Consider the following 22852-nt stretch of genomic DNA (forward strand, 5'->3'; position numbering starts at 1 on the left):
CGGGGCCACTCACCCTTCCTGGCGGTCCTGTCTCTCCAGGCTCCCCCTGCCAAAACCCAGAGAATGTGTGACACCGACCGACAAGAGATTCCTCAGCCCCCAGCCATGAGCAGAGCCCATGTGCAACCCTTTGTGCCAGCCTCGGGGTAGGGCACAGGAATTCTTGTTCCAAAAAAATGACTCCACAGCCTCCCCACACACACACACAAACACACACACACCTGCATGAACACCTGGCACCCATCCACACCTGATACACACACACCCCTGATACCTGCACATACATACACCTGTATAAACACCTGACACACACCTGGCACCCGCACACATCTGACATCCACACACACCTGACACATCTGCATGTACACCTGGCACCCACACACACACATGACACATACACCAGACACACACATATACCTGGCATGCACACATCTGATGCACATACACCTGAAACCCACCCACACCTAATACACATAGCTAATCCACACACCATATTGCACCTGACACCCACACCCGACACACACTGCACACACACACACACACACACACACACACACACACACCTGGCATGCCTGTATACACACCTAGCACTCATACACATCTGACAACACACCCGATGCACATACCTGACAGTCACACATAAACCCATACAATTCTATACTCACCTTCAGACCAGAAGGTCCCTGGGGTCCCGCAGGACCAGCAAGACCCTAGAGCAAAGTGTCAAGGGCAAGGAACAGAGGTCAGAGTTCACAAACACTGTGATATCAACCCCCCGCTGCTTCTGAGTGGTGCACCCCTCACTTACAGGGGCCCCCGCTGGTCCAGGGTCTCCGTGGCTGCCCTATTGGAGAAAGTCTGATGAGGGAAACCAATAACACCCCACGGGGAAACCATGGCAGCACTGTCCATGGTGGGTCCAAAAGGACAAGAATTCCAGGGAACTCACCGCTGGGCCAGGAGCACCCCGTGGACCTTGCAGACCCTGGATAGAGAGGGAAAGTGTTGAACCTCAACCTGGGCTCACCAAGGGGCCCAGTTGCTCAAATTCACCCTCCCAGGTACAGATTGTCCCAAGCCCCTGGTGAGGAACACAGGCGGGTGTACACACACTCACACACTCCGGTGCCCGCACCCCACCTGGGCACACAGGCCTAAGCCCTAGGACCGGCAGGCAGGGCTGGCCAGGCTGCCGCCAGCACCACTCACCGGCTTCCCCTCAGGCCCAGCCACGCCGCGCTCTCCTGGCAGCCCCTGCAGAGAAGACGCTGAGGACACACGGGCCTTGTCCCCTCGCGGCTGCCCTCAAGGTTCCAGGCAGCCCCCGCCGCAGCTGCGCTCAGGACAAGGACTCACCGGAGCGCCAGCGTGACCCCTCTGTCCGGGCTCTCCCTGATCTCCTTTGAGTCCTGGAACTCCCTGAAAGCAGAGTGTCTCCCCTGAGTCCCCAGTCACCTCCATGTGCCACATACATACACCCCGGGATGCCCCCAGGGGTTCTCACTCTGTCGCCTTTCGGGCCTCGGTCGCCTTCACTGCCAGGCTCCCCCTGTAGGAACGACATGTCCAGTCAGGCCCTGGTGCCACAGCATGGGGGGGCTCAGGCCCATCCACACTGACCTTCGCACCCTTGAATCCGGGGGGTCCTTGCTCTCTGGGGAGCCCAGAGCCTGGCTCATCCACGGCCACCTGCAGGTGAAGAAGTGAGGGTGAGCACGTCTGGCACAGGTGCACCGAGGGTCCCAGAGGTGACAAGGGACCCTCCATCCGGAAGACCCCTGGCCAGGGCCGGACAGCAGCAATCACCTTAGGTCCAGGGGGACCTGGGGGGCCAGGGGGCCCTGGGAGGCCGACTCTGCCCTGCAGAGAAGAAAATGGGATGTTGGTAGGGTGTCGGCTGGACTGCAGGCTGTTCCACTGTGAAGCCCCTCAGCTCACCTCTTCTCCTCGGTCTCCCTTCTCTCCCCGTTCTCCCTGAGGAGCAAATAGCGGAGGCACAGTATGTCTGAGGGGAAGCCAGAACCCCAGAACCCCACTCCCTGCCCTCCCTCCCCGCCTTCAGACTCACCCGCTCTCCGGGCCTTCCTGTCTCCCCCACAGCCCCGGCCTGGCCTGGGAGCCCCGGGATGCCGGGTTTCCCTGGCTCGCCAGCTAGACCAGGAGATCCAGGGGGACCCCTCTCCCCCAGAGCCAAGCCCGGTGGGCCCTGAGGGCCAGGGTCCCCACGCTCTCCCTTGAGTCCGCGGTCTCCGGGAAAGCCGATGGGCCCCTGGAAGAACAGGTAAGTGAATGCCGGGGGAGCTATGCAGCTGCATCCTCCCACGCGCCCTCCCAGTTGTCCCCACATACCTCCTTGCCTGGGGCGCCCCGCTCACCGGGGTCCCCCTTGGGGCCACCCCGCCGGTCATCCCAGGTCTCCATAATCTCCCGCAGGGCAGAGGCCTGAAGAGTGCATGGCACATCCTATCACTGCAGGCCCACGCCCCAGGGCGCTGCCCCCGGGCAGCAACCCCAGCCCCCAGGTCCCAAACCAACCAACCTTGATGCCAACGTTTTCCAGCAGCCGCTCCACATTCTGCAACACAGGTCAATTGAGAGACTGCACAGAGAAGCCCCTGCCTCTGCTCGCACTATGTCCCCCACCCCAAACCAGGCCTCTTGGTCTGAGGCCTTTGAGCCTTTGGAGGAGGCAGCTCGGAGCCCCTGGTTCCCCCACCCTGAGTGTCCCCATCACCGGATTCCTCTGATTGTAAGCTACAGGAACGCTGAGCACGGCAAAGGGAAGAAGAGAGAGGGGACCCTCCCCCGCCTCCCCCGCAGGGATGCCAACAGGGCCCAGCCGGCTCACCACCACGCTCCCCGGCTCTCCTCTCAGGCCACGCTCTCCGGGGAGGCCCTGGAAACAGCAAGACATGGGTGGCTGGACTGGCGGGTGGGGTGCACGGGCGCCCAGTGGGTGTGGGGAGGAGCTGCCTGGGTGTGTGGACGAGGTGGAGCCTCACCTGTTCTCCTTTGGGTCCAGTCTCCCCACGGTCACCCTGTACACAGAGCACAGCCAGTCAGGGTCAGCCTGATCAGCCTCCCCCACAGCCCGGCCACCCCAGGAGCTTACCTTGGGGCCTGCACCCCCAGGAAGGCCAGGAAACCCCTGCAGGATGACAGGACAGGAACTCACAGAGGGTCTGGTGCTGGGAGGGTATGGGAGGCATTGAAGGGCTTGAGGGCCTCCCAGGGCCCTGAGATATTGGGCATGCTCACCTGACCAGCAGGGCCAACCTGCCCTGCGGGACCCGGGGGGCCCTGGAAGCCTGGGGACCCAGGAGCTCCACGCTCGCCCTTGGGGCCTTCAGGACCCTGTGGAGGAAGCAACCAGCATGGAGACCGAGAGCGCAGAAGCGGGGTGCGTGGGTCACAGGGGAGGAGCAGGGCTCAGAGACGCACAGCGTTCACTCACTTCTCTCCCGGGGACACCTGCGTCTCCCTTCTCTCCCTAGAAAGATACGGCATGAGACCCGACTCAGAGTTCACCCAACTCCACTCCACCCCCATCCCGCTCCACCCCACTCCCACTCCCCCACCCACTCTTACCCTACCAGCGTCACCCACTCCAGCCCCCACCTCTACCCTACCAACCCCCTCTGCTTCAACACGCCCAACCCTACCCCACCAGTCCCACCACCTCAATTCCCCTCCACCCCTACACTACCCCTCACACCTTACCCTACCCCTCACACCCAATCCATGGGATCCCGAGCACTCCTGTCAAGGCTTTACCTTCCTCCCATCTTCTCCAGGGTCACCAGGTTCTCCCTGTAGGGGGGGACTAGGTTCAGCCCACAGGCCCATGGCCCAGCACCCCCCACCAGATGCCCATGGTGGCTGAGGCATCCCCACAGACCCGAGGGGTGGCCCTGCCCATGCCAGCAAGCAGTCACATCTGCAGCTGTGATGTGAGTCTTCTCACCTCCCTGTCTCACCGCACAGGCAAGCCTGTGCCTCTGGCTCCCTAGGGGACTCAATGTCTCTTCACGCCAGTATGGGGAAGTATGTGTGCCCTGGGAGGGGTGTCCTGCAGGGGCCCCTGCTGGGGTCAGTGTCTGCATGCAGGCAGGACTCACGGGTACACACAGTACAGCCGGCCAGCAGCTGGTCTTGGCCATCTGTGAGTCATGATTGCGTGCAAGACACGGCTCGCAGGACATGTAGCCACATGTGTGTGAGCAACCGGGGACATACAGGCAGGGCAGCGTGACCCAGCAGCTGTGATTTGTCAGAGCCAAATATGGGGTTCTCTCCACACCTCAACACAAGTCCCCGTGTGACCCTGAATCCATGTCTAAGCACCTGGTGAGAATGTCTGGGGGCAGCGGGTCCCTGATTGTCCCTGAATGTGATGTCATGCCCTTGTGTCTGTGCTGCCCATCCCCTAGGGGGCACTTTCGGTGGGGGACCTAAAGGCACTGGGATGGTGTCTGGGGTGTCTGTAGATGTTTACACTAGACTCGCAGCTCAGAGCTGCCCCCTGGGGCCCAGGGGAAGGCGGCCACACTGTGCTGCACACTCACATTTTTCCCACTCAGGCCAGGCTTGCCGTCCTCGCCTGGCTTTCCCTGTGAAAACAGTGCAGCAGGCAGAAGTGAGGATTAGGGCACGGGCAAAAAGCAACCAGGACAGCTTGGAAAACCTCCACTCACCGGAGCTCCCGGGGGCCCTGCAGGGCCGTGTTCTCCTCGGAGACCTGGAAGCCCCTGGGAAAAGTCTTTGCTGGGATTAAGAAGGCCCCAGCTATTCCCTAGGGTACACCCCATGAATCAGGAGGAGCCCCTGAGATCCCCCACACCAGAGTAGCACCCCAATGGGAGGTCTACTGATATCTCCTGAGGCAGAGACCTCCCATGGGTTAGAGGGTCCCCCGCTGAATCTCCCAGGGAAGAACTCCCAAAATTTTGGCGGGGTTGAGACTCCCAAGGCAGAAAAGGCAAGAAACTGGGACTCTGTGAACATCTGCTGCCAGGGACGGATGGGCACTCTGGCAGGATGGGGTTGAATCCACTCCCCCTCCTGCCAACCCCCATTGTCATGCAGGACCCCGGAGCCACCCACCACTGCACCGTGCCCCTCACTCACATCTCTCCCTGGGTCCCCTGCTTTGCCCGTAGTACCCTAAGGAGAAACTCAAGTCAGGGAGCCAGCCATGATCTTGGGGCCAGGGGCACTGCGCACACCACTAACTTCTGGGAACGGGCATCCCACATGGTAGTGACCCCCATGGGTTTTGGGAAAAGACCCGGACACCCTGCAGCCCAGGGTTCACCACCACCCAGGTGACCAGGGAAGGGTCACCACCATCCAGGGAAGGATCCCTGCATGCAGCAACCATGACTCACAGGCAGCCCAGGGGGGCCAAGGGCTCCTGGTTTCCCATCTAGCCCGCTGCGGCCATCCAGTCCAGGGGGCCCTCGGTCACCCTGAGGGAGAGAGAAGAGCCAGATGGGACGGAGTCTGACAGCCCTGCCTCCCCCTGGGAAAGCCCCACCCCTCACCTTCTCTCCTGTCGGACCTCGCACGCCTGGGTCACCCTGCAAGGAACACAGATAGATAAGACAGGGAGCAAGGGGGCGCTGAAGTGGCTGGGGCACAGTGCATCACTTACCTGGAGACCGGGGAGCCCCCGAAGCCCAGCAATGCCCTGAGGACAAGAGGGAGGAAGAAATCAGAGCAGGCTCTCCCAGCCCCATGGCCCGTGGGACCAGCCACACTCACCCTCTCCCCAGAGGCGCCAGGGGGGCCGGGTTCACCCTTGGGTCCTCGAGGACCCTCCTGTCCACGGTCCCCAGGCTCTCCCTATGGCAAAGACAAGTCGATTGGGGGAGCAGTATGGGCACAGGCAGGCCCAAGGCACACCTGTTCCAGGGACACTGTCCCAGTTTATGGGGACACCCCACCACAGGTCAACACCTTCTCTCCAGCTCCGGGTCCTGAGTCCACCTGGAGGGCATGGGCAGGGAGAATTCTGGGTCAGTGACAGGAAGTGGGGGTGGCCACAGTAAGTGAGGTCAGAGGCACTAGGGGATCAGTGCGACTCCAGGGGTGGGAGGCAGTGGGGAGGGAGAGTCCGCGGGCAGGAAGAGGACACCATGGGGGGTCAGAGCCAGTTTAAGCCTTACCAGCCGTCCAGGAGGTCCTGGGGGACCCTGGGAAAGGAAATTACTGAAGTTGACAGGAAAGCCAAGATCCCAGGACACAGTACAGGTGTGTCCTGGGCTCAACCCAGCCCCAAGCTTTCTGCAGCACCCCCAGACCAATTTCAAGAAAGCCAGTCAGGCTGGGAAGTGACCTTCAATGCTCCCCACCTTAAGCTCCAAGCCCCTGAAGTGGGCACTGCAAGACTGAACCCTGGCAGTCCCCATGCCCCCTGGAATGTTGGCTCTACTCACCGGCTCTCCACGGTCGCCCTTGGGGCCAGATGGTCCCGGACTGCCCTGCAGAAAGGGGGTCAAGGCCACTCAGTATAAACAGTGGCTTTGAAGCATTCTGCAAGCACTCTAAGAGCAGTGGCTTGGGGGGGTGTGTGATTCAGGGGTCCGAGGAGATAAGGTTTGGTTATGAGATTTGTGTTGCATGGCTGGACTGGCAAGATGAGGCTTTGGGAATCAGACAGTTAGTGGCTTGGAGGGTTGGGCAGAGGCTCAGAAGGCAAGACACCCAGCCTTGCATGCAGTAGACTCAGATGGAGCCTCAGCACCCCATATCCAACAGTACTGCTGGGAGCAGCCCCCAGGCACCCAGGCAGGAGCAATTCCTGAGAGATGCTGGGTGCAAGCCCCAAAGCAAAAAATATTGCACAAAATAAAGCTGGGATTAGAACTCAGGGGTTATGAGTCCACCAGGAGTGATCCCTGAGAGCAGAGCCAGGAATAACCCCTGAGCACGGGCAAGTATGAACCCCAAACAAAAAAGAAAACAAAAATAAAATGGAAAATAATTCGGGGCTAGTACTCACGTTCCGTCCGTCCTCACCGGGGTCGCCCTGGTCCCCTTTCTCACCCACAGGCCCCCGAGCTCCAGGGGCCCCCTGGGAAGAGCAGCTGGTCTGAGACAGCCCCTCCCAGTATCCTGCAGCTCCCCCAGACCCCTCTATCACTGCAGGCTCTCCAGCACCCCCCAAACATCTCATCAAAGTTTCCACTTGCTCCATGCTTCCCTCCAAATTCCCCGTCACCATTCTCCCCTCAGAGCTTCCTGTCGCCTCTGTGCTCCCTGCCATAGGCCTTTCCCCCCGCCCCGTGCCCTGCCACCACCCCTCCAGACTCACCCGCAGGCCCCGCTCGCCGGCCTTTCCAGGCAGACCTGGGTCGCCCTAAGGAAGAGGAGCCTGGGTGAGAGGGGAGAGGGACATGGGAGCCCAGGCACCAGCTGGATAGAGCAGGGTGATGATCGGGGGGACTGGGGAACCCCCACCCACTGGGGCCACCGCTCAAAGGCAGGGGTGAGAAAGCACAGTGGGAAGGAGCTCACCGGGGACCCTTCGTCACCCTTCTCTCCACCTTCACCCTATGAGACACAAGCGTCAGCCCTGGTCCCAGATGTGCCCAGGAGAGCAGTCTCCCATGCCCCCTGTGCTTACATCTCGTCCTCGGGGACCCACGGGTCCTGGGGAGCCAGGCCGCCCAGGGTCTCCCTTCTCTCCAGGAGCGCCCGAGTCCCCCTGTACAGGAGGCAAGAGTGAGGCTCATCCCTTGGAAGGAGGGGACCCCAGAAATCAGGAACTCGCTCCAGCTCACAGGTACTCACCGGGGGGCCTGTTCTGCCAGTGAGGCCAATGGGACCCTGCAGGGCATGACGGGGGGGTGCAGCACTTTAGTTGGGGCACCCTCCCTCATGCTACCTAGTTCCCATCCTGTATGCTCACCCGCTCTCCAGGCTCTCCCTTAGGGCCAGGGTCTCCAGGAAGCACCAGCCCAGGTGGGCCCTGTGGGAGGCAGGTCAGGGGTCAGGGGCTGCAGCTCCCACCTGCACCCTCTCTTCCCACACTGCCCCTCCACTCACCCGCTCCCCCTTGGCTCCAGCTGCTCCTCTGGGTCCAGTGCTCCCCGTGTCTCCCTGGAGGGACAAAGACCCTCCAGAACAGTCCCAGGCCCCTCTCGGAGGTGCCTGCAGGGCAGTGCCTCTGACCTTGCCCCCAGCCCTGAAACCCTCCCTGCCGTCACACACACCTTCTCTCCCTTGGCTCCTGCACCACCAGGTCCCTGAGAACAAACAGGACAGATACAGCTTGGCCCCGAGGGACCTCAGCACGGCGGGGACTAGGGTTACAGAGAATGGGGTGGGGGGACCACAAGAGGGCCTTACTGGCCGGATGTTCCAGGTCCCCACTGGGAGCAGGGCAGGGGACACAGAACTTCTGACCTGCTGCTGGGGAACCGTGGCAGTCACAGAGCCTGAGCCAGCCGCGGCTTCCCAGGTGCTGGGTCCCAGGAGGGCCCCGCTCTGCTCACTGCCCCTCCTCACTCACCACTGCAGCAGGCTCCCCTGGGCGACCAGGTTCCCCCTGTGGAGAAAGCATGGGGCCAGGTGGGTTCCAAAGTCCCGAGTCCCACCTGTCCCCGCCGCTGGCACCAGGGAGAACACAGAGAACCCACCTTCTCTCCTCGGCGGCCGGCGGGTCCTGCTGGGCCCTGCATATGGAGACACTGTGAGTCCAGGGCGGGGGGCCACTTGCTGGCCCTGCTCTCGTGCCCACTCTGTGCTCACCTCAGGACCCTCGACTCCGGGACGTCCAGCCATTCCCGGCAGCCCCTGGAGAATAGAGGAACGGCCATGGTGACCCCAGAATGGGTAGGGAACACAGCTCAAAGGGCCTTGAGGCCAGGGAGAATGGGGGTATAGGGGCAAGACAGAGACCAGTCCAGTGTGGACCCTTGCCCGTGGTCACTCACAGCAGGTGTCTGAGGTGAAGGGTTAGGGCTGGAAAGTGAGGAAGGGAGCAGGGAGAGGTTATGGGGCGTAAGGGCAAGACATCTAGACCAGGAAGGAGTGCTATTGGGTCAGTATGCTCACCTGGGGTCCCACTGGGCCAGGAGGTCCACGTTCGCCCTGATAAAAGGAATAGATCAGAGCCAAGCCAGGATCACTGGGATGCTGAGGGGTTCTCCAGCCCCCACCTCACTCACCTTCTCTCCAGTCTCACCCACTGTCCCTGGAGGACCCCGTTCACCCTGAGGGGAGCGAAGGAGAGAGGCCTTAGCCTTATCCCTAGACAAGATGCTCCACCTCCCCTGAAACCATAATCATTGACCTGGAGGAAGCCCATCACCTGTCCAAGGGCTCCACCTAATCTTATAGGGAGCCCAGGATTACCCACATACCCACATGCCTGACCCCTCCTAAAATGGCACTTACTTTGGGGCCAACATCTCCCGGAGGTCCCCGCAGGCCCTGGAAGGATGAGTTGGGGGTTCGGAGATGTGAGTTTAGACATAGGGACGGGGAGAGGATGGTATGAGGGTCTGGCAGGGGCTCTCACTTACCCGCTGTCCCGGGCTTCCAGGCTGCCCAGGGAGACCTGGGTCTCCATCTTCACAGTCACCCTAAAGGGGAAGACGGTGGTGGTGCTTGTCCCAGTGTCCAGAGCTTCCCCACTACGGCACACAGAGCTTGGGCCTACCTTTTCTCCTTTCTCTCCAGAGCGGCCAGGTGGGCCTTGGGGTCCGGGATTTCCAGGCAGACCCTAGGGAGAAGCCAGGGAAACGTGAGCCCCCAAGATGTGAGCCCAGCAGCACCCCCTCTTCACATCCCTGAGCCCATGGTCCCTACCGGCAGCCCAGGCTCGCCAGTACCAGTCCCACCAACACCAGGTCCAGGGGGGCCCTGGGAGAGAAGCAAGTCAGGATGGTTGGGAAGTCAGGATCCAGGCCAGTTCCAGGGCCTCTGTCCTTCACTTACCCGTTCCCCACGATCACCTTTGTCACCCTAGAAGATAGATCAGGACCCCATCACTTGGACAGCACCTCCACTCCCCAGGTGCCAGGAGGAATGAGGGTCATGAGGTCAAAGTGCATTATAAGGGTGAGAGCAGAAGACCCAGACCATCCCTTCTGGGGGCAGTAGGCACACCCAGAGGTGCTGGGGGGCTGTGCAGAGCCAGGGATTGAGCCTGGGGCTCCTGCATACATGCTGGCGCCCTGAGTCAGCTCTTGGAGTTAAGGAGACTTGGGTGAGCTCAAGGGGTCACATGGGCTCAGAGCAACCGGAAGAGATGGTGTGGGGTCAGAGGGAATCACAAGGAGGACTTGAGACCATGGGGCACGTGCTGTTACCTTCACGGCTGTGCCAGGAAATCCAGGGGCACCCCGGGGTCCTGGGTCCCCCTGTGGGCCACGAGATCCTGGGGGCCCCTGATGAATAAGACAAAGATAAGGTGAGCCCCACACACCTCCATTCTCACATGATGGTCCCTCCTGAATCAAACAGCCCCGAACCTACCATTGGTCCAGGCTCCCCTTTCCGTCCAGGGAGCCCTAGGCCCTCAGCCCCGGAGACTTGCCCAGGCTCTCCCTGCAGGGATAGAGAAGAGGGCAGGACTCAGAGCGTGGAGTCTCGGGATGGGACGTGGTCCTAGAGGAGGCCCAAGTTCCCGAGCCCTCCGAGTCTGTATGGAGAGCGGCCTGGGACACCCCATTCCCGCCTGGCTGCCACCCTCAGTCACTTACCGGCTCCCCCTTCGGGCCACGAGGCCCTCGCTCTCCCTGAGGACAAAAATACAATGATGTTTGGGCTCAGGAGGAGTCCCTGTGGGACCACACTCTCCCCACAACACCCAGGGGCCCCCACCCTGTGGACAAAACTAGAGGAAGTTACAAAGAGAAAAAAAAACAACTCACAGGTTCTCCTTGAGGGCCAGGCCGCCCCGGAGAGCCCTGAAAATGGAGCCAGAGTCAGGAAGCGTCTGCCGAGCCTGCATCCCAGCAAAGATGGCCAAGGCAAGACTCACTCACCTTCAGGCCAGGCAGGCCAGGGGGGCCGGGTGTCCCAGCGTGGCCGGGCCGACCTGGAGGCCCTTCTGCTCCAGGAAAGCCCTGGGAGAGGAGACACAGAGAGAGGTCCAGGCCTGCCTGTTGGCTGGAGGAACCAGAATATTTCTCTGTCCTCACACTACAGGCCTCAGAGCAGTGGGCCACTGCTGGACAGCATGGACCCCTTTAACCAAGGCATCAGATTCAGACTGGGGCTGTGGGCCACACTCCTTCCCGCCTGCCCCAGTTTCTGTCCCCCAACCCCCATCCCTGAGGCTGCCAGGAAACCCAGGGCTCTGGCTCTGCCTTTCTCTCATTTGTTCTTAGAGCTTCTTCCTCAGACCCCTGTGGAAACTTCCAAACAGTCGAAGGGAACCTCAGGGAAAACTCACTCTTTCTCCCTTGGCAGTGATACTTCCAGGGGGCCCCGGGGGTCCAGGAGCACCTGTCCTGCCCTGGGAGAAGATAGCAGGTGAGGGGGCCACCAGCCAGTCAGGGCATAAAGGCTAGGGCTGGGAAGACACTCACCGGGGGACCAGGGGGGCCAGGAAGCCCAGCTTGTCCTTTCAGGCCCTAGAAAGTAGTGAAAGGTGAGCCAGTGCTACAGTGACCCCAAAATTCCTTCCTCCACCCTCAACAGGGCCACTCACCATCTTTCCAGGCTCCCCCTTCTGCCCCTGGGGGGAAAATGTGGATGTGAGTCTAAAGGACAGTCCCAGGGTGCCCCCCTACCCTCCCTGACACACACTCACCATTGGACAATGCACGGAGCAAGGTTCTGGCCGTGGCTGTGGACAGAATCACCTTGAGGCCCAAGAGCCCACAGCACCCCTCATCCCTACCATCTAAGGCCCCCGGCCTCCTCCAAACCTGAGTGGTCATGGCTATCTGACACAGGGCAGCTGCCAGGCCACTGACTGCCTGGTCCAAGCTTGCTCCATCGTCCACGGCGAAGAAGGTCTGGACGGAGTCCATGTGACGCAGCTGCTCAGGGTCAGCTCCCGCCAGACCCAGTATCACCACTTGGAGACCTAAGGAAGGGTCAGCAGGCCATGTGACAGCCCTGCTGAAGCCAGCCATGGCCCCACACAGTCCCAGACCTCCTCCTCACCAGCAGCCTGGGCGTCGCTGATGCGGTGTGAGATTTCACCACGCAAGGGCTCATCCACCAACAGGACCATCACCCCTGGCACGTGCCGCCGGCGGCCGGGAGCGTCTGGTGCCAACAGGTGCCTGTGAGCTGAGCCCACAGCTGCACCTGGGGAAGGTCACATCGGAAGTCAGGGCCACCGAGTTTCACAGTTCCTGGAAGCCCCCAGAGTCCATGTCGATGGCTGTGCTTACCCACGCTGTTCCCACTCGGGTCAGTGTAGGGGATGTTGCGGATCTTCTGCAGTAACACCCCAGAGTCACGGGAGCTGTTCAGAGGAAACAGGGGTGCAGCGCGATGGTTGTAGGACAGGAGGCCAACCTAGGAGACACACAGGGACTGAAGAGAGGGAACGTAAAGCCCAGGGAATGATGGGGGGAGGGTCGAGGGATATGTCCCTAAATCTGATCAATTAGGGGAGCAGCAAAAAGGGTAGGAGGGGAGCTGGCCATAGGAGAGGGAGCTAGAACCAGGGAAGGGCAGGGGTGGGGGTGGGGTGCAGGAGCAAAGATGGGAAAGGGCAGTGGCGGGAGGGTGTAAGCCTGGGATGGGGAAGGGCAGGGAAAGGTAGGGGCGAGCTGCTGCCTTGAGCCCAACCTGGACCCCCTGTGGCCCAATAGGCCCCAGGGCAGCCACCAGGCGCTCCAGGGCTCGCCTCACAGCCCCTGCGCGGTGAGCGTTGTCGCGTGTGGTGTGCAGCAGGAACGCCACATCCAGCAGGCCCTGGGCACACACTGCGGGAGAGGCAGAGTGACTGGTGGGCACAGCCAGCCCAGCTCCCCCTGTAGGCCCCTGGCAGTGTCCCCAGACCTGTGTTCTGGGTGATAGAGGCCTCGGGACCCCGCACACCCTCGCGGATGGGTGTTAGGGAGAAGCTGTAGGAGACACCGGGCTGGAGTCCCGTCACCCGCTGGGAGCCGGCTGTCCCCGGGAGTGTCTGCGAGCCCCCAGGCAGTTCTGTGAAGGACAACAATCTGTTAGCCAGGAGGCCCTCTGTGGAGCTCCGGCCTCCAGTATACTGCGACATGACCTCCCGTCACCTTGGCCAGGGCCTCGCAGAGGACGCCAGGACAGGATATAGCTGGATGCCCCAGACACTGGGGTCCAGGTCAGAGTCACAGAGTCAATGCCTCTTTCCACCACATGTAGTTCAGTGCTTGCGACCCAAGGTGACTCTGGAGAAATGAAAGAGCAGGAATCAGTCTAAAACCCAAAGGGGAGAGATCAAAGGACAGCCTGGGGCAGGTCCATCTTAGGAATGTAGGTGCCAACAGGGATGATGGTGGGAACACCCCAGTGTCAGGAGTGGTGGAGAGGTGTCTCTCGGGGTGCTGAGGGACAGGACACTGCAGGACAAAGGAGCAAAGTGGGCAAGGATGGAAACTCTGGGCTCACCAGTTAGCGCAGTCGCTTCCGAGGAAGGGCCCTCTCCAGCCGGCCCAAGCACACTCAGCCGCAGGTGGTATCGGGTCCCGGGCTCCAGTCTGTCCAGTTCATAACTGCTGAGCTCGGGCCCCAACACCCGAGACTGCTCATGGCCTCCTGCAACAGACATGGGGGGATGTGGGAAGCATGGGGGGCTCCAACTGGCACCCATGGCCCCCCAACTCACAGGCCCTCACCTCCCTTATTGTGATGACCCTCCTCACTAATATTCCCTGTTCTGACTAACACCGTCCACCTGACTCCCTTCACTGATTCCACCCATCTCCTGGACTGATCCCACAGACACCCCACATTGGTTGACCCTGTCTACTCTCACTGACCCCCACCACACCCCTCTCTCTATGCCCCAGCCCTAAACCCGTCCTGGGGCCGCACTCACCCTCGGGCCTCCAACGAAGGCGGTAGCCAAGTGCACCAGGGACTGGCTGCCAGCGCAGCCTCAGAGAGTGCGGTCCTCGCTGCACTACGTGAAGGGTCTCCAGGGTGGGCGGAGCCTCAGGCGCTGGGGAGAAGAGCTCAGGGTCAAGGAAGCCCCGCCCCATGATCCCTGCACCAATCCCAGATCGCGCCTGCAACACGCCCCGCCCCCAAATACTACTCCCTATCAAACCCTAGCCCCTTTTCCAATTCCAACTGCAAGCCCCGCCCCCAAACAGCTCGGGTCACCACTCCAAGGCTCGCCCCAAGCTCGGCCTACGCGTGGTGACGACAATGGAGACAGGTGCGCCTTCTCGGTCCCCAACAATCGCGGTGACTCTCACGGAGTAGCTGACTCCTCCTTCCAGGCCCCGTATCTCTGCCGTGTCCGTGTCTCCGGGGAGTATCTTGTGTCTCACAGGACCACCTGGCCAGGACGGGCACAGGGGAAAGAGTCAGAGCTGGGGGTGGCTGAGTGGAGGGGGCATTCCCAAACAGGAAGTGGGGTCTCAGACAGCAAGTGAAGGTCTCAAACAAGAGTGGGGTCATGGAATCATACCCTCGCTCTGGCCCCAGGCCAGTCTGTAGGCGGTGGCTCCAGTGACCCCCACCCAGGTGACTCGAAGAACATCGCTGGAAGCATTGAGAATCTGGAGCTTGGACACACTGCCCACCGTCTCAGGGTCTGAGAACAGACATAGAAGAAGGGGTCAGGGGCCTCTGCAAGACTAGCCCAGAACAGGCTGGCCGCTGAGGCATGGTTCCAACAGAAGAGGTCAGGTGAAGTAAGTGTGGACAGGAGGACATCAGGGCCTCAGGGCAGTGTGGGCAGTCAGGAAGATTCAGTGGGGTGTTAGGGTGTGATAATGAGATGTGGTTGGCAGTTGACTCACCAGTCCTGACAACCACAGAGGCAGGGGTCCCATCAGCACCAGCCACATGAGTCCTCACGCTCACTGTGTACTCAGTATTTGGCTCCAGCCCATCCAGATCAGCTACTGTGGCTTCCCCAGAAACCAATTGGGATCTCTCTGGGCCTGAGGGTGGGAAAGGAGACAGCTCTAGGGCTAGCCACACTCTGCTCCCCAATCCCCTCCTGGACCCGTAAGCACTTATTCTATCCAGACCTGGTCTCTACAACCCTCCAAACCTCTGTTCCTGTCCAAAACCCCTGGTCCGCACCATGGTCTGAGTGCCAGGAGATCCTGTATCCTGTGGCACCCGGAACCCTGTTCCAGGCGATGGTGACAGATGAGCTGCTGGTGCGAGTGACATGGACGGTCCTCACTGAGCCCAGGGGGTCTGGAGGGAGAGGCAATGGGGGTTCTGGTGAAGGAAGCAGTTGGAAGGGCTAATAGAGAAGACAGGGTCATCTCAGGGAAGAGGAGATAGGAGTCCAGCAAGAAGCAAGAATCTCAGAGGGAAGGCCATGGATGAGTCAGATATGGGAAGCACTGGCGGTCCCAACAGAGGGGATGTGGTGATATAAGGCCGTAAGTGACAGGAACCTGAGAGAGGAAGATGCAAAGGAGAAGACAGAAGATTTTAAGGGAGGGTATGAGAAAGTCTCCCCCTGCGACTCGGTTCAACAGAAAAGGGCAGGAGGGCCTGAGAAATTAGGTGGTGGAAATTCAAGGGCAATCATAGCGGAGTGTCAGGGGAGAGACAGAGGAATTTAAGGAAGCTGGGGGTGTAGGCCCAAGAGCAACTATAGTGTGTGTCTCCTAATACAGCCTGCAGGGCACTTGTCTTCCCTGTGACTGACCCGGGTCCAGTATCCTGGCACTCCAGATGGTCCCCTGAGCTCACTAGGAGTGATCACTAAACACTGAGCAGGGATAAACCTGAGTACAGTAGGGTATGGGCCGCCACAAAAAGAAAAAAAATGGTAAGGGCTTAAGCGGAGGCAGGGGTGACAGAAGTGGAGGATGGGCTCTGAGGGAGCAGCAGGGGTCTGAGAGGGTGGGCCTGGAGGTCTGCAGGGGCACCAGAGGTCAAGAACCATGGGGCTCCATTCGCCCTCTCCTCTCTGGAAAGAAAGATGGCGGCCACATGGGAGCCTTGTGGACAGCAGGTATGAGCCGGGAGTGTGGGGGCGACTAAAACCTCATGGGAAGGGGGGCGTTTCGCTCCGCCCTTCACGCCCTACCGAGGCCACCAGTTGCCCCCCACGAGCGGCTCTCCAGCACGGCCACGACTCCAGAACACAGAAACCAATTTCTTAACTATCTGACTTTCAGTAGAAATACTTCCAGGGTCAATAGGTAAAATAGCAGAAATCCAAAACCAACATTTAATTCTTGAACCCAGCTGTAGAAAGCAAATCACTTCACAATGCTTTTTCAGCATGTCTGATTTGGGGGGGGGTAAACTCTAAATAATAGTGGCGAATCTTTTATTGAAACAATCTAATCAAAGCGGATAGAGTGTTAACTAGAATTCATCTGCCTCACAGGGACGGGGAGGGGTGGGGGGTGGGGTTTTATTGGGGTTCTTCATGGGAAAAAATAAGTATTGGTAAAGGGAAATGTGTTTGATATTTGCATGACTGAGACATAAACCTGAAAGCTTTGTAACCTTTCCCACAGTGATTCAATAAATAAATTAAAAAAAAAAAAAAAAAAAAAGAACCATGGGGCTGCGCCAGTCCCTGACCAGTTCGAGCCGTGATGACTGCAGGGGACCCTTCTTCTCTCCCTCGAAGTGCTGACACAGCCACCTGGTAGGAGGTTCCAGGCTGCAGACCCACGATGTCCGTACTGGTAGATTCTGAAGACAGCGTCTGGCTGGACACAGCACCTAGGACAGAGCAAGTGTTGGCTTGGCTCCTGCCTTCCCCCTCAGTCCTCCACTCCCCGCCCCCACATCCCAACAGACCATCACTTGTCCTCCAGGTAACCCGAAATCCGCTTGCTCCAGGCACAGGGCCCCAGGCCACCCTCACTCTGGTTGCATCTGATGCCACGACCCTCAGCCCTGGGACAGCAAGTGGGGTGTCCAGTTCTACAGGTGAAGACAGATGTCAAGGGTCAAGAGCAAGACTGGTGTGAGCCAGGTGGCTGTCTCCTAAAACCCCTGGCAGCGCTCACCCCGGTGAACAGTGAGGATGCCGGCACTGCCTTCTCGGGTGCCCACTCGCGCAGACACCCGCACCGTGTAGGTGGGCCCAGCCCACGAGTCATCCCACTCCAGGTTCGTCTGTCTCCCAGAAAGCACCTGGGTCCGCTCAATCCCTAGGGGCAAGGCAGGCACAGTAATAGAGGGACGTGGCCATGTGGCTAGCCACTGATGGGAACATGGCAGGGTCAGTGATGGCGAGACATGTGCAGTGGAGAGGGTGAGGGGTGAGGACAGGCATGAAGAAGCACAAGATCACGAAGGTCGATGGTGAACAGAGACCCGAGGTGACGGGTGAGTGGACAGCAAGGTGAGTCGGCAAATCACAGACAGTGACATGAGTGGGGACATGGACAGTGGTCACCACTAGGGTGATAGGAGAAAAGTAAATGAACTTGTGGTTGTGGTAAACCGTCAAGCAGGGCTGTGGGCAAAGCAGACAGGCCCCGTGTGCGCAGGGTCATCTGGGGAGGCAGCTGGACAGAGAGAGGTAAAGAGGCCATAGGAATGCAGGGATAGAGAGAGACGGGGTGAAGGTACAGTCAGCCCCTGAGGGCTGGAACTTGAGTGTGTGTGTCGGGAGTGCTGGCTGTGTCCATCTCACCCTGGGAACTTCGTACTGTGACACGGTACTCAGTGGCACCAGGAACCGGGCTCCAGGACATTTGCACCCGTCGCCCGGGCAGCTTGGTGGCCTGTAGATCTGTCACAGGACCCACAGGCATCTCTGGCCCTGCAGGACAGGCAACATGAGAGGCAGCATGGGGCCCCCGCGGCTTCCCCCCTCGTGAGGCCAGCCCACAGTGTGCTCACCTGTGGGGACCACGGTGACAGGTGTGGCCACCTCGTGACCCTCCAGCAGAGCATAGAGCTTGAGGTGATACTTGGTATTGGGTTGCAGACCGTCCAGCTGGTGATGGGTCACATCCGAGGACAGCAGCACCTTGTGTGATGACTCCAAGTCTGCAAAGTGACAGGGTCAGTCAGTGGGAGCCAGCAACGCCCCCACCTTCCCACCGAGCCCCAGGATGCACTGACCACTCTCAGGCTGCCACTCTAGCCGATAGCCACGGGCCTTGGGCACCGAGTTCCAGGACAGAAGGATGGACGTGGGGCCCAGGATTACTGCACGCAGGGACTGCTCCAGAGAAGCGTCTGCCCAGGGCACAGGAGACATCACTGGCCCTTGTACCCTATCCTCCCGCCCTGTCTGAAGAAATCTTCCTTACCGGTACGGGCCGTCAGGGAGGCAGTGGGGCCCTCAGTATGGTCAGTCAGGATGCTGACAGTCACCTCATAGTCCGTACCAGGCTCTAGGCCACGTAGTAACACTGACCACTGCCCAGGACCCAGATCCTGCTGCTGTGCAGCCCCACCTGTGTGGGGTACACAGCAGGTTCAGTGGACTGAAGACTGAGCCACCTCAGGACTCTGCAGCCCTGCCCAGGGTCCCCCTCGGCGCCCCTCTTTCTCACCACTGAGCGCACGCCACGTCACACGGTAGCCGGTGGCACCTGGCACACTCCGCCAGGCCACCAGGAGACTGTGGGCTGTGGAGTTCTGGATGGTCAGCTCTGGCCCCTCCAGGGCAGCTAGGGAAAGATCCCGCCGGGGATTAGTGGGGTCAGGAGTGGGGCAGTGACAGGAGGAAGGAGAGAGGGGGCAGGGTCAGTGGAGCTACTCACTGGTCCGAGCCGTCCCGCTCACGGCCTCCCCGATGCTGTTGGCATAGAGGGCTGTGACAGTCACTTGGTACTCGGTCAGTGGCCGAAGACCCTGCAGCCATACACTGGTCTCTTCAGCTGGGACACTCACCTGCCAGGGTCAGAGGTCAACTCACCTTGCTCACCTGAGTCCCCCGCCCTCTCTGCCAGGCCCCACGTCCTCACCTCCCGCCGCTCGCTCGCCAGAGGCTGTCCCAGTCCAGTCAGAGGCGTGTACTGGACCTTATAGCCCGTCACAGGGCCACTGGCCGCTGTCCACTGGACTCGCAGGGATTGGCTACCGGGCTCTGACAGCACCAGGTCTCGGGGGCCAGAGGTTGAGCCATCAGCTGGGAAAGGGGGTTCAGGTGGGAGGGGCAGCACTGAGTGGGGTGAAGGGTCAAGAGCGCATGGGGTGCACTGCTGGAGCAGGTGTGAGGCAGAGGGTCGGGGTGTCAGGGGTGCAGCCACAAGCAGGCAGGCACTCACGGGGCAGGGCCACTGGCACGCCACCAGCCGTTGTACACACTCTCCGGGAAATGAGGGGCAGGAGCGTCCTCAAGATGCTGAAGTCGTTGACAAAGAAGAAGAAATCGCTGGTGGGCTGGGAGGCCACTCGCTTCAGCTCCTCGGGGTCAGCATTCTTGATGCCTGAGGGCAAGTCCTGTCAGCTCCGAGTTCCACACACTGGCCTGGCCCACCTGTCACCAGCTGGGTACTCACCCACCGCAAACAGCTTGACCCCCTGTCCCTTGAGCCTCTGGGCGGCAGAGTCCACGAGGTCCTGGGACCTGCCATCTGTGATAAGGATGCAGACCTGGGCCAGCAGGGACTCAGGTCAGTGCAGCCTGGGGGCAGCAGGGGCTCCTGGACACTGTGGGTGGTGGGGGGGACGGTCACCTTGGGAACGCCGGGGCGGGCTAGCTGGGGCAGGAAAATCTCCTCAGCCACATGCAGAATGGCAGCCCCCGTGCGCGTGTTGCCCCCCTTATAGCTGAGCTCCCTGATGGCGCGCATCACATCCACTCCTGAACCGAGGGCATCCAGGCCAAACTCTGTCCTGTGAGAAAAAGAGGGTGCAAGCCACATGGGCCCAGGTCTGGGCCCTGGTCCCCAAGAGGCCTCCAGGGAACAGGCAGTGAGTATCCTTGAGAGTCCTCTGGGTTGTCTGAGGCCCCCAAGTTAACTACCCTCTCAGGGATGTGTGTGTGTGTGTGTGTGTGTGTGTGTGTATACCACACCCAACAGTGTTCAGGCCTTACTCCTGACTCCACCCTCGTGGATCACTCCTAGTGGGGCTCTGGGGACCACATAGGGTGCCAGGGGTTGAATCTGTGTCAACTGTGCAAGTCAAGTGTCCTACCCTCAGGGATTGCCTTGTGTACTGCCTATGGCTGTGCCTACCACAGGGCAGCATCACAGTCTGGGTGAGATTGGGGTGCAGCATGTCTGGTACTTAACCATGGAAGAAGGAAGGCCCGGTTGTGAAGGGAGGTGGACATTGGCCAAAGGAGGTGGACATTGGCCAAACAGGGAAGCCCCCTGGTGAGTGGACAGATTGAGGGCTCAGAAGGCTGGAACATGGGGAGCACAGGACAGGGCACCTGTTCTGCAGTACCCCTCCCTGTCACAGTGAGTGAGGCCCCTCTCTGTGCTGGCCTGGCTCGACCTCCAGACCCTGCCTGACTGCAGAGGAGGTGGTGGGCAGGGGGTGGGGCGTGCTCCCCAGTCAGCAGAGGAATTCTGGTGGGTTGACGGGTCTCTGGGGCCCCCACTCACCGCGGGTCATCGCTGTACTGCACTGCGGCGAAGCGCACCCCCTGAGCGCTGGCCGCCCCCAAGAAGGGCAGCACCAGCCCCTCCAGGAAGCCGCGCACTTCGCGGAAGTTGCTGCGGCCGATGGACGAGGAGCCGTCGAGCAGGAACACGATGTCCGCGGCGTAGAGGCGCGTGCAGGTCACTGGGGCGAGCGGGAGAGGTGGGCGCCTCTTCTCCGAGGCCAGCCCCCCGCCCCGCCCCGGGGTCCCACGGACTGGGGGGCGGGGGGCGGGGAACCAGCCAGGCCAGGTGCGGCGCGCGCGTCTGGGGGTGCACTGCCGGGAAGCCGAGCACCCCCTCCTGCCCACACTGTAGGGGCGAGATTGTCGCCAGCGCGGATGTGGACCTGGGACTAATTTGGCCTGGAGGGACCGGTGCCGGGTGACAGAGCGGGGGCGCAGCGAGCATGTGAGAGCCAGAACCGGAGTCCGGAAAGGTTCGGAGCGGTTTGGAGGCGACAGTGAGCGCCCCGGGGGATGTGGGGTGAGTTGGGGGGAGACGAGGGGAGGTGGCCAGGGACTGGGGAGAAGGCCAGGGGAGTAGCGGGGCACGCGGCGCAGAGTCCGGGTCGGGGTCCTTCTCTGCCATGCCCACCTCTGTCCGGGTGCTGGGCCCGCGCGCGGGGCACCGCTGCCAGGATCCCCGCGCAGAGCGCGGCCACCAGGAGCCGCAGCCTCATCCTGCGTGCAGGGGCCGGTCAGAGCCCCGCGCCTCTGTCCTTGGGCACTGCCAGCTCCCACCCCAGACCCGATCTTGCCTGCGCGAGTCCGCCGGCTCCTGCAGCCGCCGCTGCAGCCCCCGCCGCCACCGCCAAGAAAAGTCCCAGGTCCCTGGGGGCGGAGCGGCGGGCGGGGACCCAGGCGGCCGCCCCCGCCCACCATCCCAGAGGTCGCCACCCCCGCCCTGTGATCTGACTTCTCTTAAAATGTAAACCCCCCTCCCCCCCCACACTTTCTATCGCTCCAGGAAATCCCCCAGAAGTTCTCTGCGGATAGTCGCGTTAGGGGTCCCCTTCCAAGCCCTGCTGGGGTCAGCTCTCAAGGCTGCCATAGGGTTTCAAAGTGAAGCGCAAATGGGGGCTGGGACTGGAATAGGTTCTTGGGGAAAAAGAGGACAGGATGGTGGGGGGGGGCGTGGGGGGGGCAGCAGCTGGAGATGACTCACAGCCCATCGATGGGGGTGCCCAGACAAGCCCTCAGGCCAAGTGTCCCGCCGCTGGCCATTCCTGTGATTCAGACTTGGCTTGTCTGGGGCCTCCTGGGCCCCACCTAATCCCTCACAGGCCAACAAATGAAGAATTTCGGGGGCTTCTCCCGGAAACCAACGGTCCCTTGGATGGCTTCCAAGTCATGCTCACCTCTCCCCCCTCAGGGCGATCTGGATACCTAAAGGAATCTGTTGTGTTTGTGCCTCCAGGCCCACCCCTGCACCCCAACAGCCCTACCATGCCATAAACGCTGGGATGGGGGGCCAGGGGGCTGTTTGTGTGTGGAGGGGGACCACCCACAGGGACAGCTCATGTCCCAGGAATCCACCTACTCTGTGTCGCCATTGGTGGATCTGGGCTGCTCTGGGCGCACCCCTCTCGAGACCCTTCCTGGGACCTCCTCTTCCTCCGCCCCTGAGTGGTAAGACGCTGGTTTCCAGCTTTACAGATGGGGCAGGTGTCCTCTGTATCTGCAGCCTGATCTTGCCAGAATTCCAACCAGAATTCTGCTTCCATCCTTCACCATACCCTTAACTCCTTTTATCCATTTTTTACTGCCCCACACCCACCCTTTTGAGTGCTTACCACTCTTATGTCCCCTGGCCCCTAAAAGTTTGTTCTTGTTTTCTTTAGTTCCTTTTTGTTTCTTTGTGTCCACATGAGTGAAATCAGTGTTTATCTTTCTCTGCCTTACTTTGATAAACTTAAACTCTTGAGCCTCCCCTTCCACCCAGCCTTCCCCTAGGCCCTCCTAACCCCAGGAACCCCTGAAGTTTCTCCATCACTGCTCTCCGCACCTCCAACGTCCCCTTCTACAAGCCTCTGGAGGAAGGGGTCTACTCCCTGGCTGCACCGGCCAGGAACCCCAGCCAGGAATCCATTGGGTCCAGAGTGTGGTCAACCTCCTTTGCTCTCTGCCCTCCTGGCCCACTTGTAACTTCTGCCTTTTTACTCCTTACTGCCTTTGCTGCATGCCTCT

The 22852-nt window shown here is 60.7% G+C and overlaps 1 protein-coding gene across 1 annotated transcript in view; it reads right to left on the reverse strand.

Moving 5' to 3' along the window:
• COL7A1 (collagen type VII alpha 1 chain) overlaps positions 1-21345 on the reverse strand; it is a 29742-nt gene extending 8397 nt beyond the window's left edge. Inside the window, exons 1-83 of the mRNA XM_056129371.1 lie at positions 21261-21345; positions 20628-20808; positions 19749-19908; positions 19572-19665; positions 19338-19499; positions 19035-19198; positions 18831-18960; positions 18621-18737; positions 18375-18521; positions 18184-18300; positions 17959-18108; positions 17750-17878; positions 17118-17261; positions 16906-17031; positions 16684-16827; positions 15211-15330; positions 14922-15065; positions 14588-14713; positions 14309-14455; positions 13991-14113; positions 13561-13707; positions 13206-13340; positions 12976-13122; positions 12763-12899; positions 12360-12486; positions 12127-12273; positions 11886-12046; positions 11768-11803; positions 11666-11692; positions 11544-11588; positions 11408-11470; positions 10998-11078; positions 10884-10919; positions 10713-10748; positions 10486-10557; positions 10320-10397; positions 9946-9972; positions 9817-9870; positions 9668-9730; positions 9531-9590; positions 9403-9438; positions 9174-9218; positions 9061-9096; positions 8755-8799; positions 8643-8678; positions 8516-8551; positions 8217-8249; positions 8050-8103; positions 7913-7972; positions 7795-7830; positions 7628-7708; positions 7519-7554; positions 7316-7360; positions 7004-7075; positions 6438-6482; positions 6168-6194; positions 5959-5988; positions 5764-5844; positions 5654-5689; positions 5544-5579; positions 5388-5468; positions 5128-5163; positions 4695-4748; positions 4566-4610; positions 3775-3810; positions 3455-3490; positions 3259-3354; positions 3113-3148; positions 3003-3038; positions 2849-2896; positions 2540-2575; positions 2350-2442; positions 2069-2269; positions 1939-1974; positions 1807-1860; positions 1621-1689; positions 1505-1549; positions 1357-1419; positions 1210-1254; positions 950-985; positions 809-844; positions 666-710; positions 14-46 (exon numbers count right to left, since the gene is read on the reverse strand). Of these exons, the coding sequence (XP_055985346.1) occupies positions 14-46; positions 666-710; positions 809-844; positions 950-985; positions 1210-1254; positions 1357-1419; positions 1505-1549; positions 1621-1689; positions 1807-1860; positions 1939-1974; positions 2069-2269; positions 2350-2442; positions 2540-2575; positions 2849-2896; positions 3003-3038; positions 3113-3148; positions 3259-3354; positions 3455-3490; positions 3775-3810; positions 4566-4610; positions 4695-4748; positions 5128-5163; positions 5388-5468; positions 5544-5579; positions 5654-5689; positions 5764-5844; positions 5959-5988; positions 6168-6194; positions 6438-6482; positions 7004-7075; positions 7316-7360; positions 7519-7554; positions 7628-7708; positions 7795-7830; positions 7913-7972; positions 8050-8103; positions 8217-8249; positions 8516-8551; positions 8643-8678; positions 8755-8799; positions 9061-9096; positions 9174-9218; positions 9403-9438; positions 9531-9590; positions 9668-9730; positions 9817-9870; positions 9946-9972; positions 10320-10397; positions 10486-10557; positions 10713-10748; positions 10884-10919; positions 10998-11078; positions 11408-11470; positions 11544-11588; positions 11666-11692; positions 11768-11803; positions 11886-12046; positions 12127-12273; positions 12360-12486; positions 12763-12899; positions 12976-13122; positions 13206-13340; positions 13561-13707; positions 13991-14113; positions 14309-14455; positions 14588-14713; positions 14922-15065; positions 15211-15330; positions 16684-16827; positions 16906-17031; positions 17118-17261; positions 17750-17878; positions 17959-18108; positions 18184-18300; positions 18375-18521; positions 18621-18737; positions 18831-18960; positions 19035-19198; positions 19338-19499; positions 19572-19665; positions 19749-19908; positions 20628-20808; positions 21261-21345 (6591 nt within the window). The remainder of the gene's footprint in view (positions 1-13; positions 47-665; positions 711-808; positions 845-949; positions 986-1209; positions 1255-1356; positions 1420-1504; positions 1550-1620; positions 1690-1806; positions 1861-1938; positions 1975-2068; positions 2270-2349; positions 2443-2539; positions 2576-2848; positions 2897-3002; positions 3039-3112; positions 3149-3258; positions 3355-3454; positions 3491-3774; positions 3811-4565; positions 4611-4694; positions 4749-5127; positions 5164-5387; positions 5469-5543; positions 5580-5653; positions 5690-5763; positions 5845-5958; positions 5989-6167; positions 6195-6437; positions 6483-7003; positions 7076-7315; positions 7361-7518; positions 7555-7627; positions 7709-7794; positions 7831-7912; positions 7973-8049; positions 8104-8216; positions 8250-8515; positions 8552-8642; positions 8679-8754; positions 8800-9060; positions 9097-9173; positions 9219-9402; positions 9439-9530; positions 9591-9667; positions 9731-9816; positions 9871-9945; positions 9973-10319; positions 10398-10485; positions 10558-10712; positions 10749-10883; positions 10920-10997; positions 11079-11407; positions 11471-11543; positions 11589-11665; positions 11693-11767; positions 11804-11885; positions 12047-12126; positions 12274-12359; positions 12487-12762; positions 12900-12975; positions 13123-13205; positions 13341-13560; positions 13708-13990; positions 14114-14308; positions 14456-14587; positions 14714-14921; positions 15066-15210; positions 15331-16683; positions 16828-16905; positions 17032-17117; positions 17262-17749; positions 17879-17958; positions 18109-18183; positions 18301-18374; positions 18522-18620; positions 18738-18830; positions 18961-19034; positions 19199-19337; positions 19500-19571; positions 19666-19748; positions 19909-20627; positions 20809-21260) is intronic.
• Positions 21346-22852: the final 1507 nt, after the last annotated feature.

Source organism: Sorex fumeus, unplaced genomic scaffold, assembly GCF_029834395.1.
Source record: "Sorex fumeus unplaced genomic scaffold, SorFum_2.1 ptg000072l, whole genome shotgun sequence".
Taxonomy (NCBI): Eukaryota; Metazoa; Chordata; class Mammalia; order Eulipotyphla; family Soricidae; genus Sorex; species Sorex fumeus.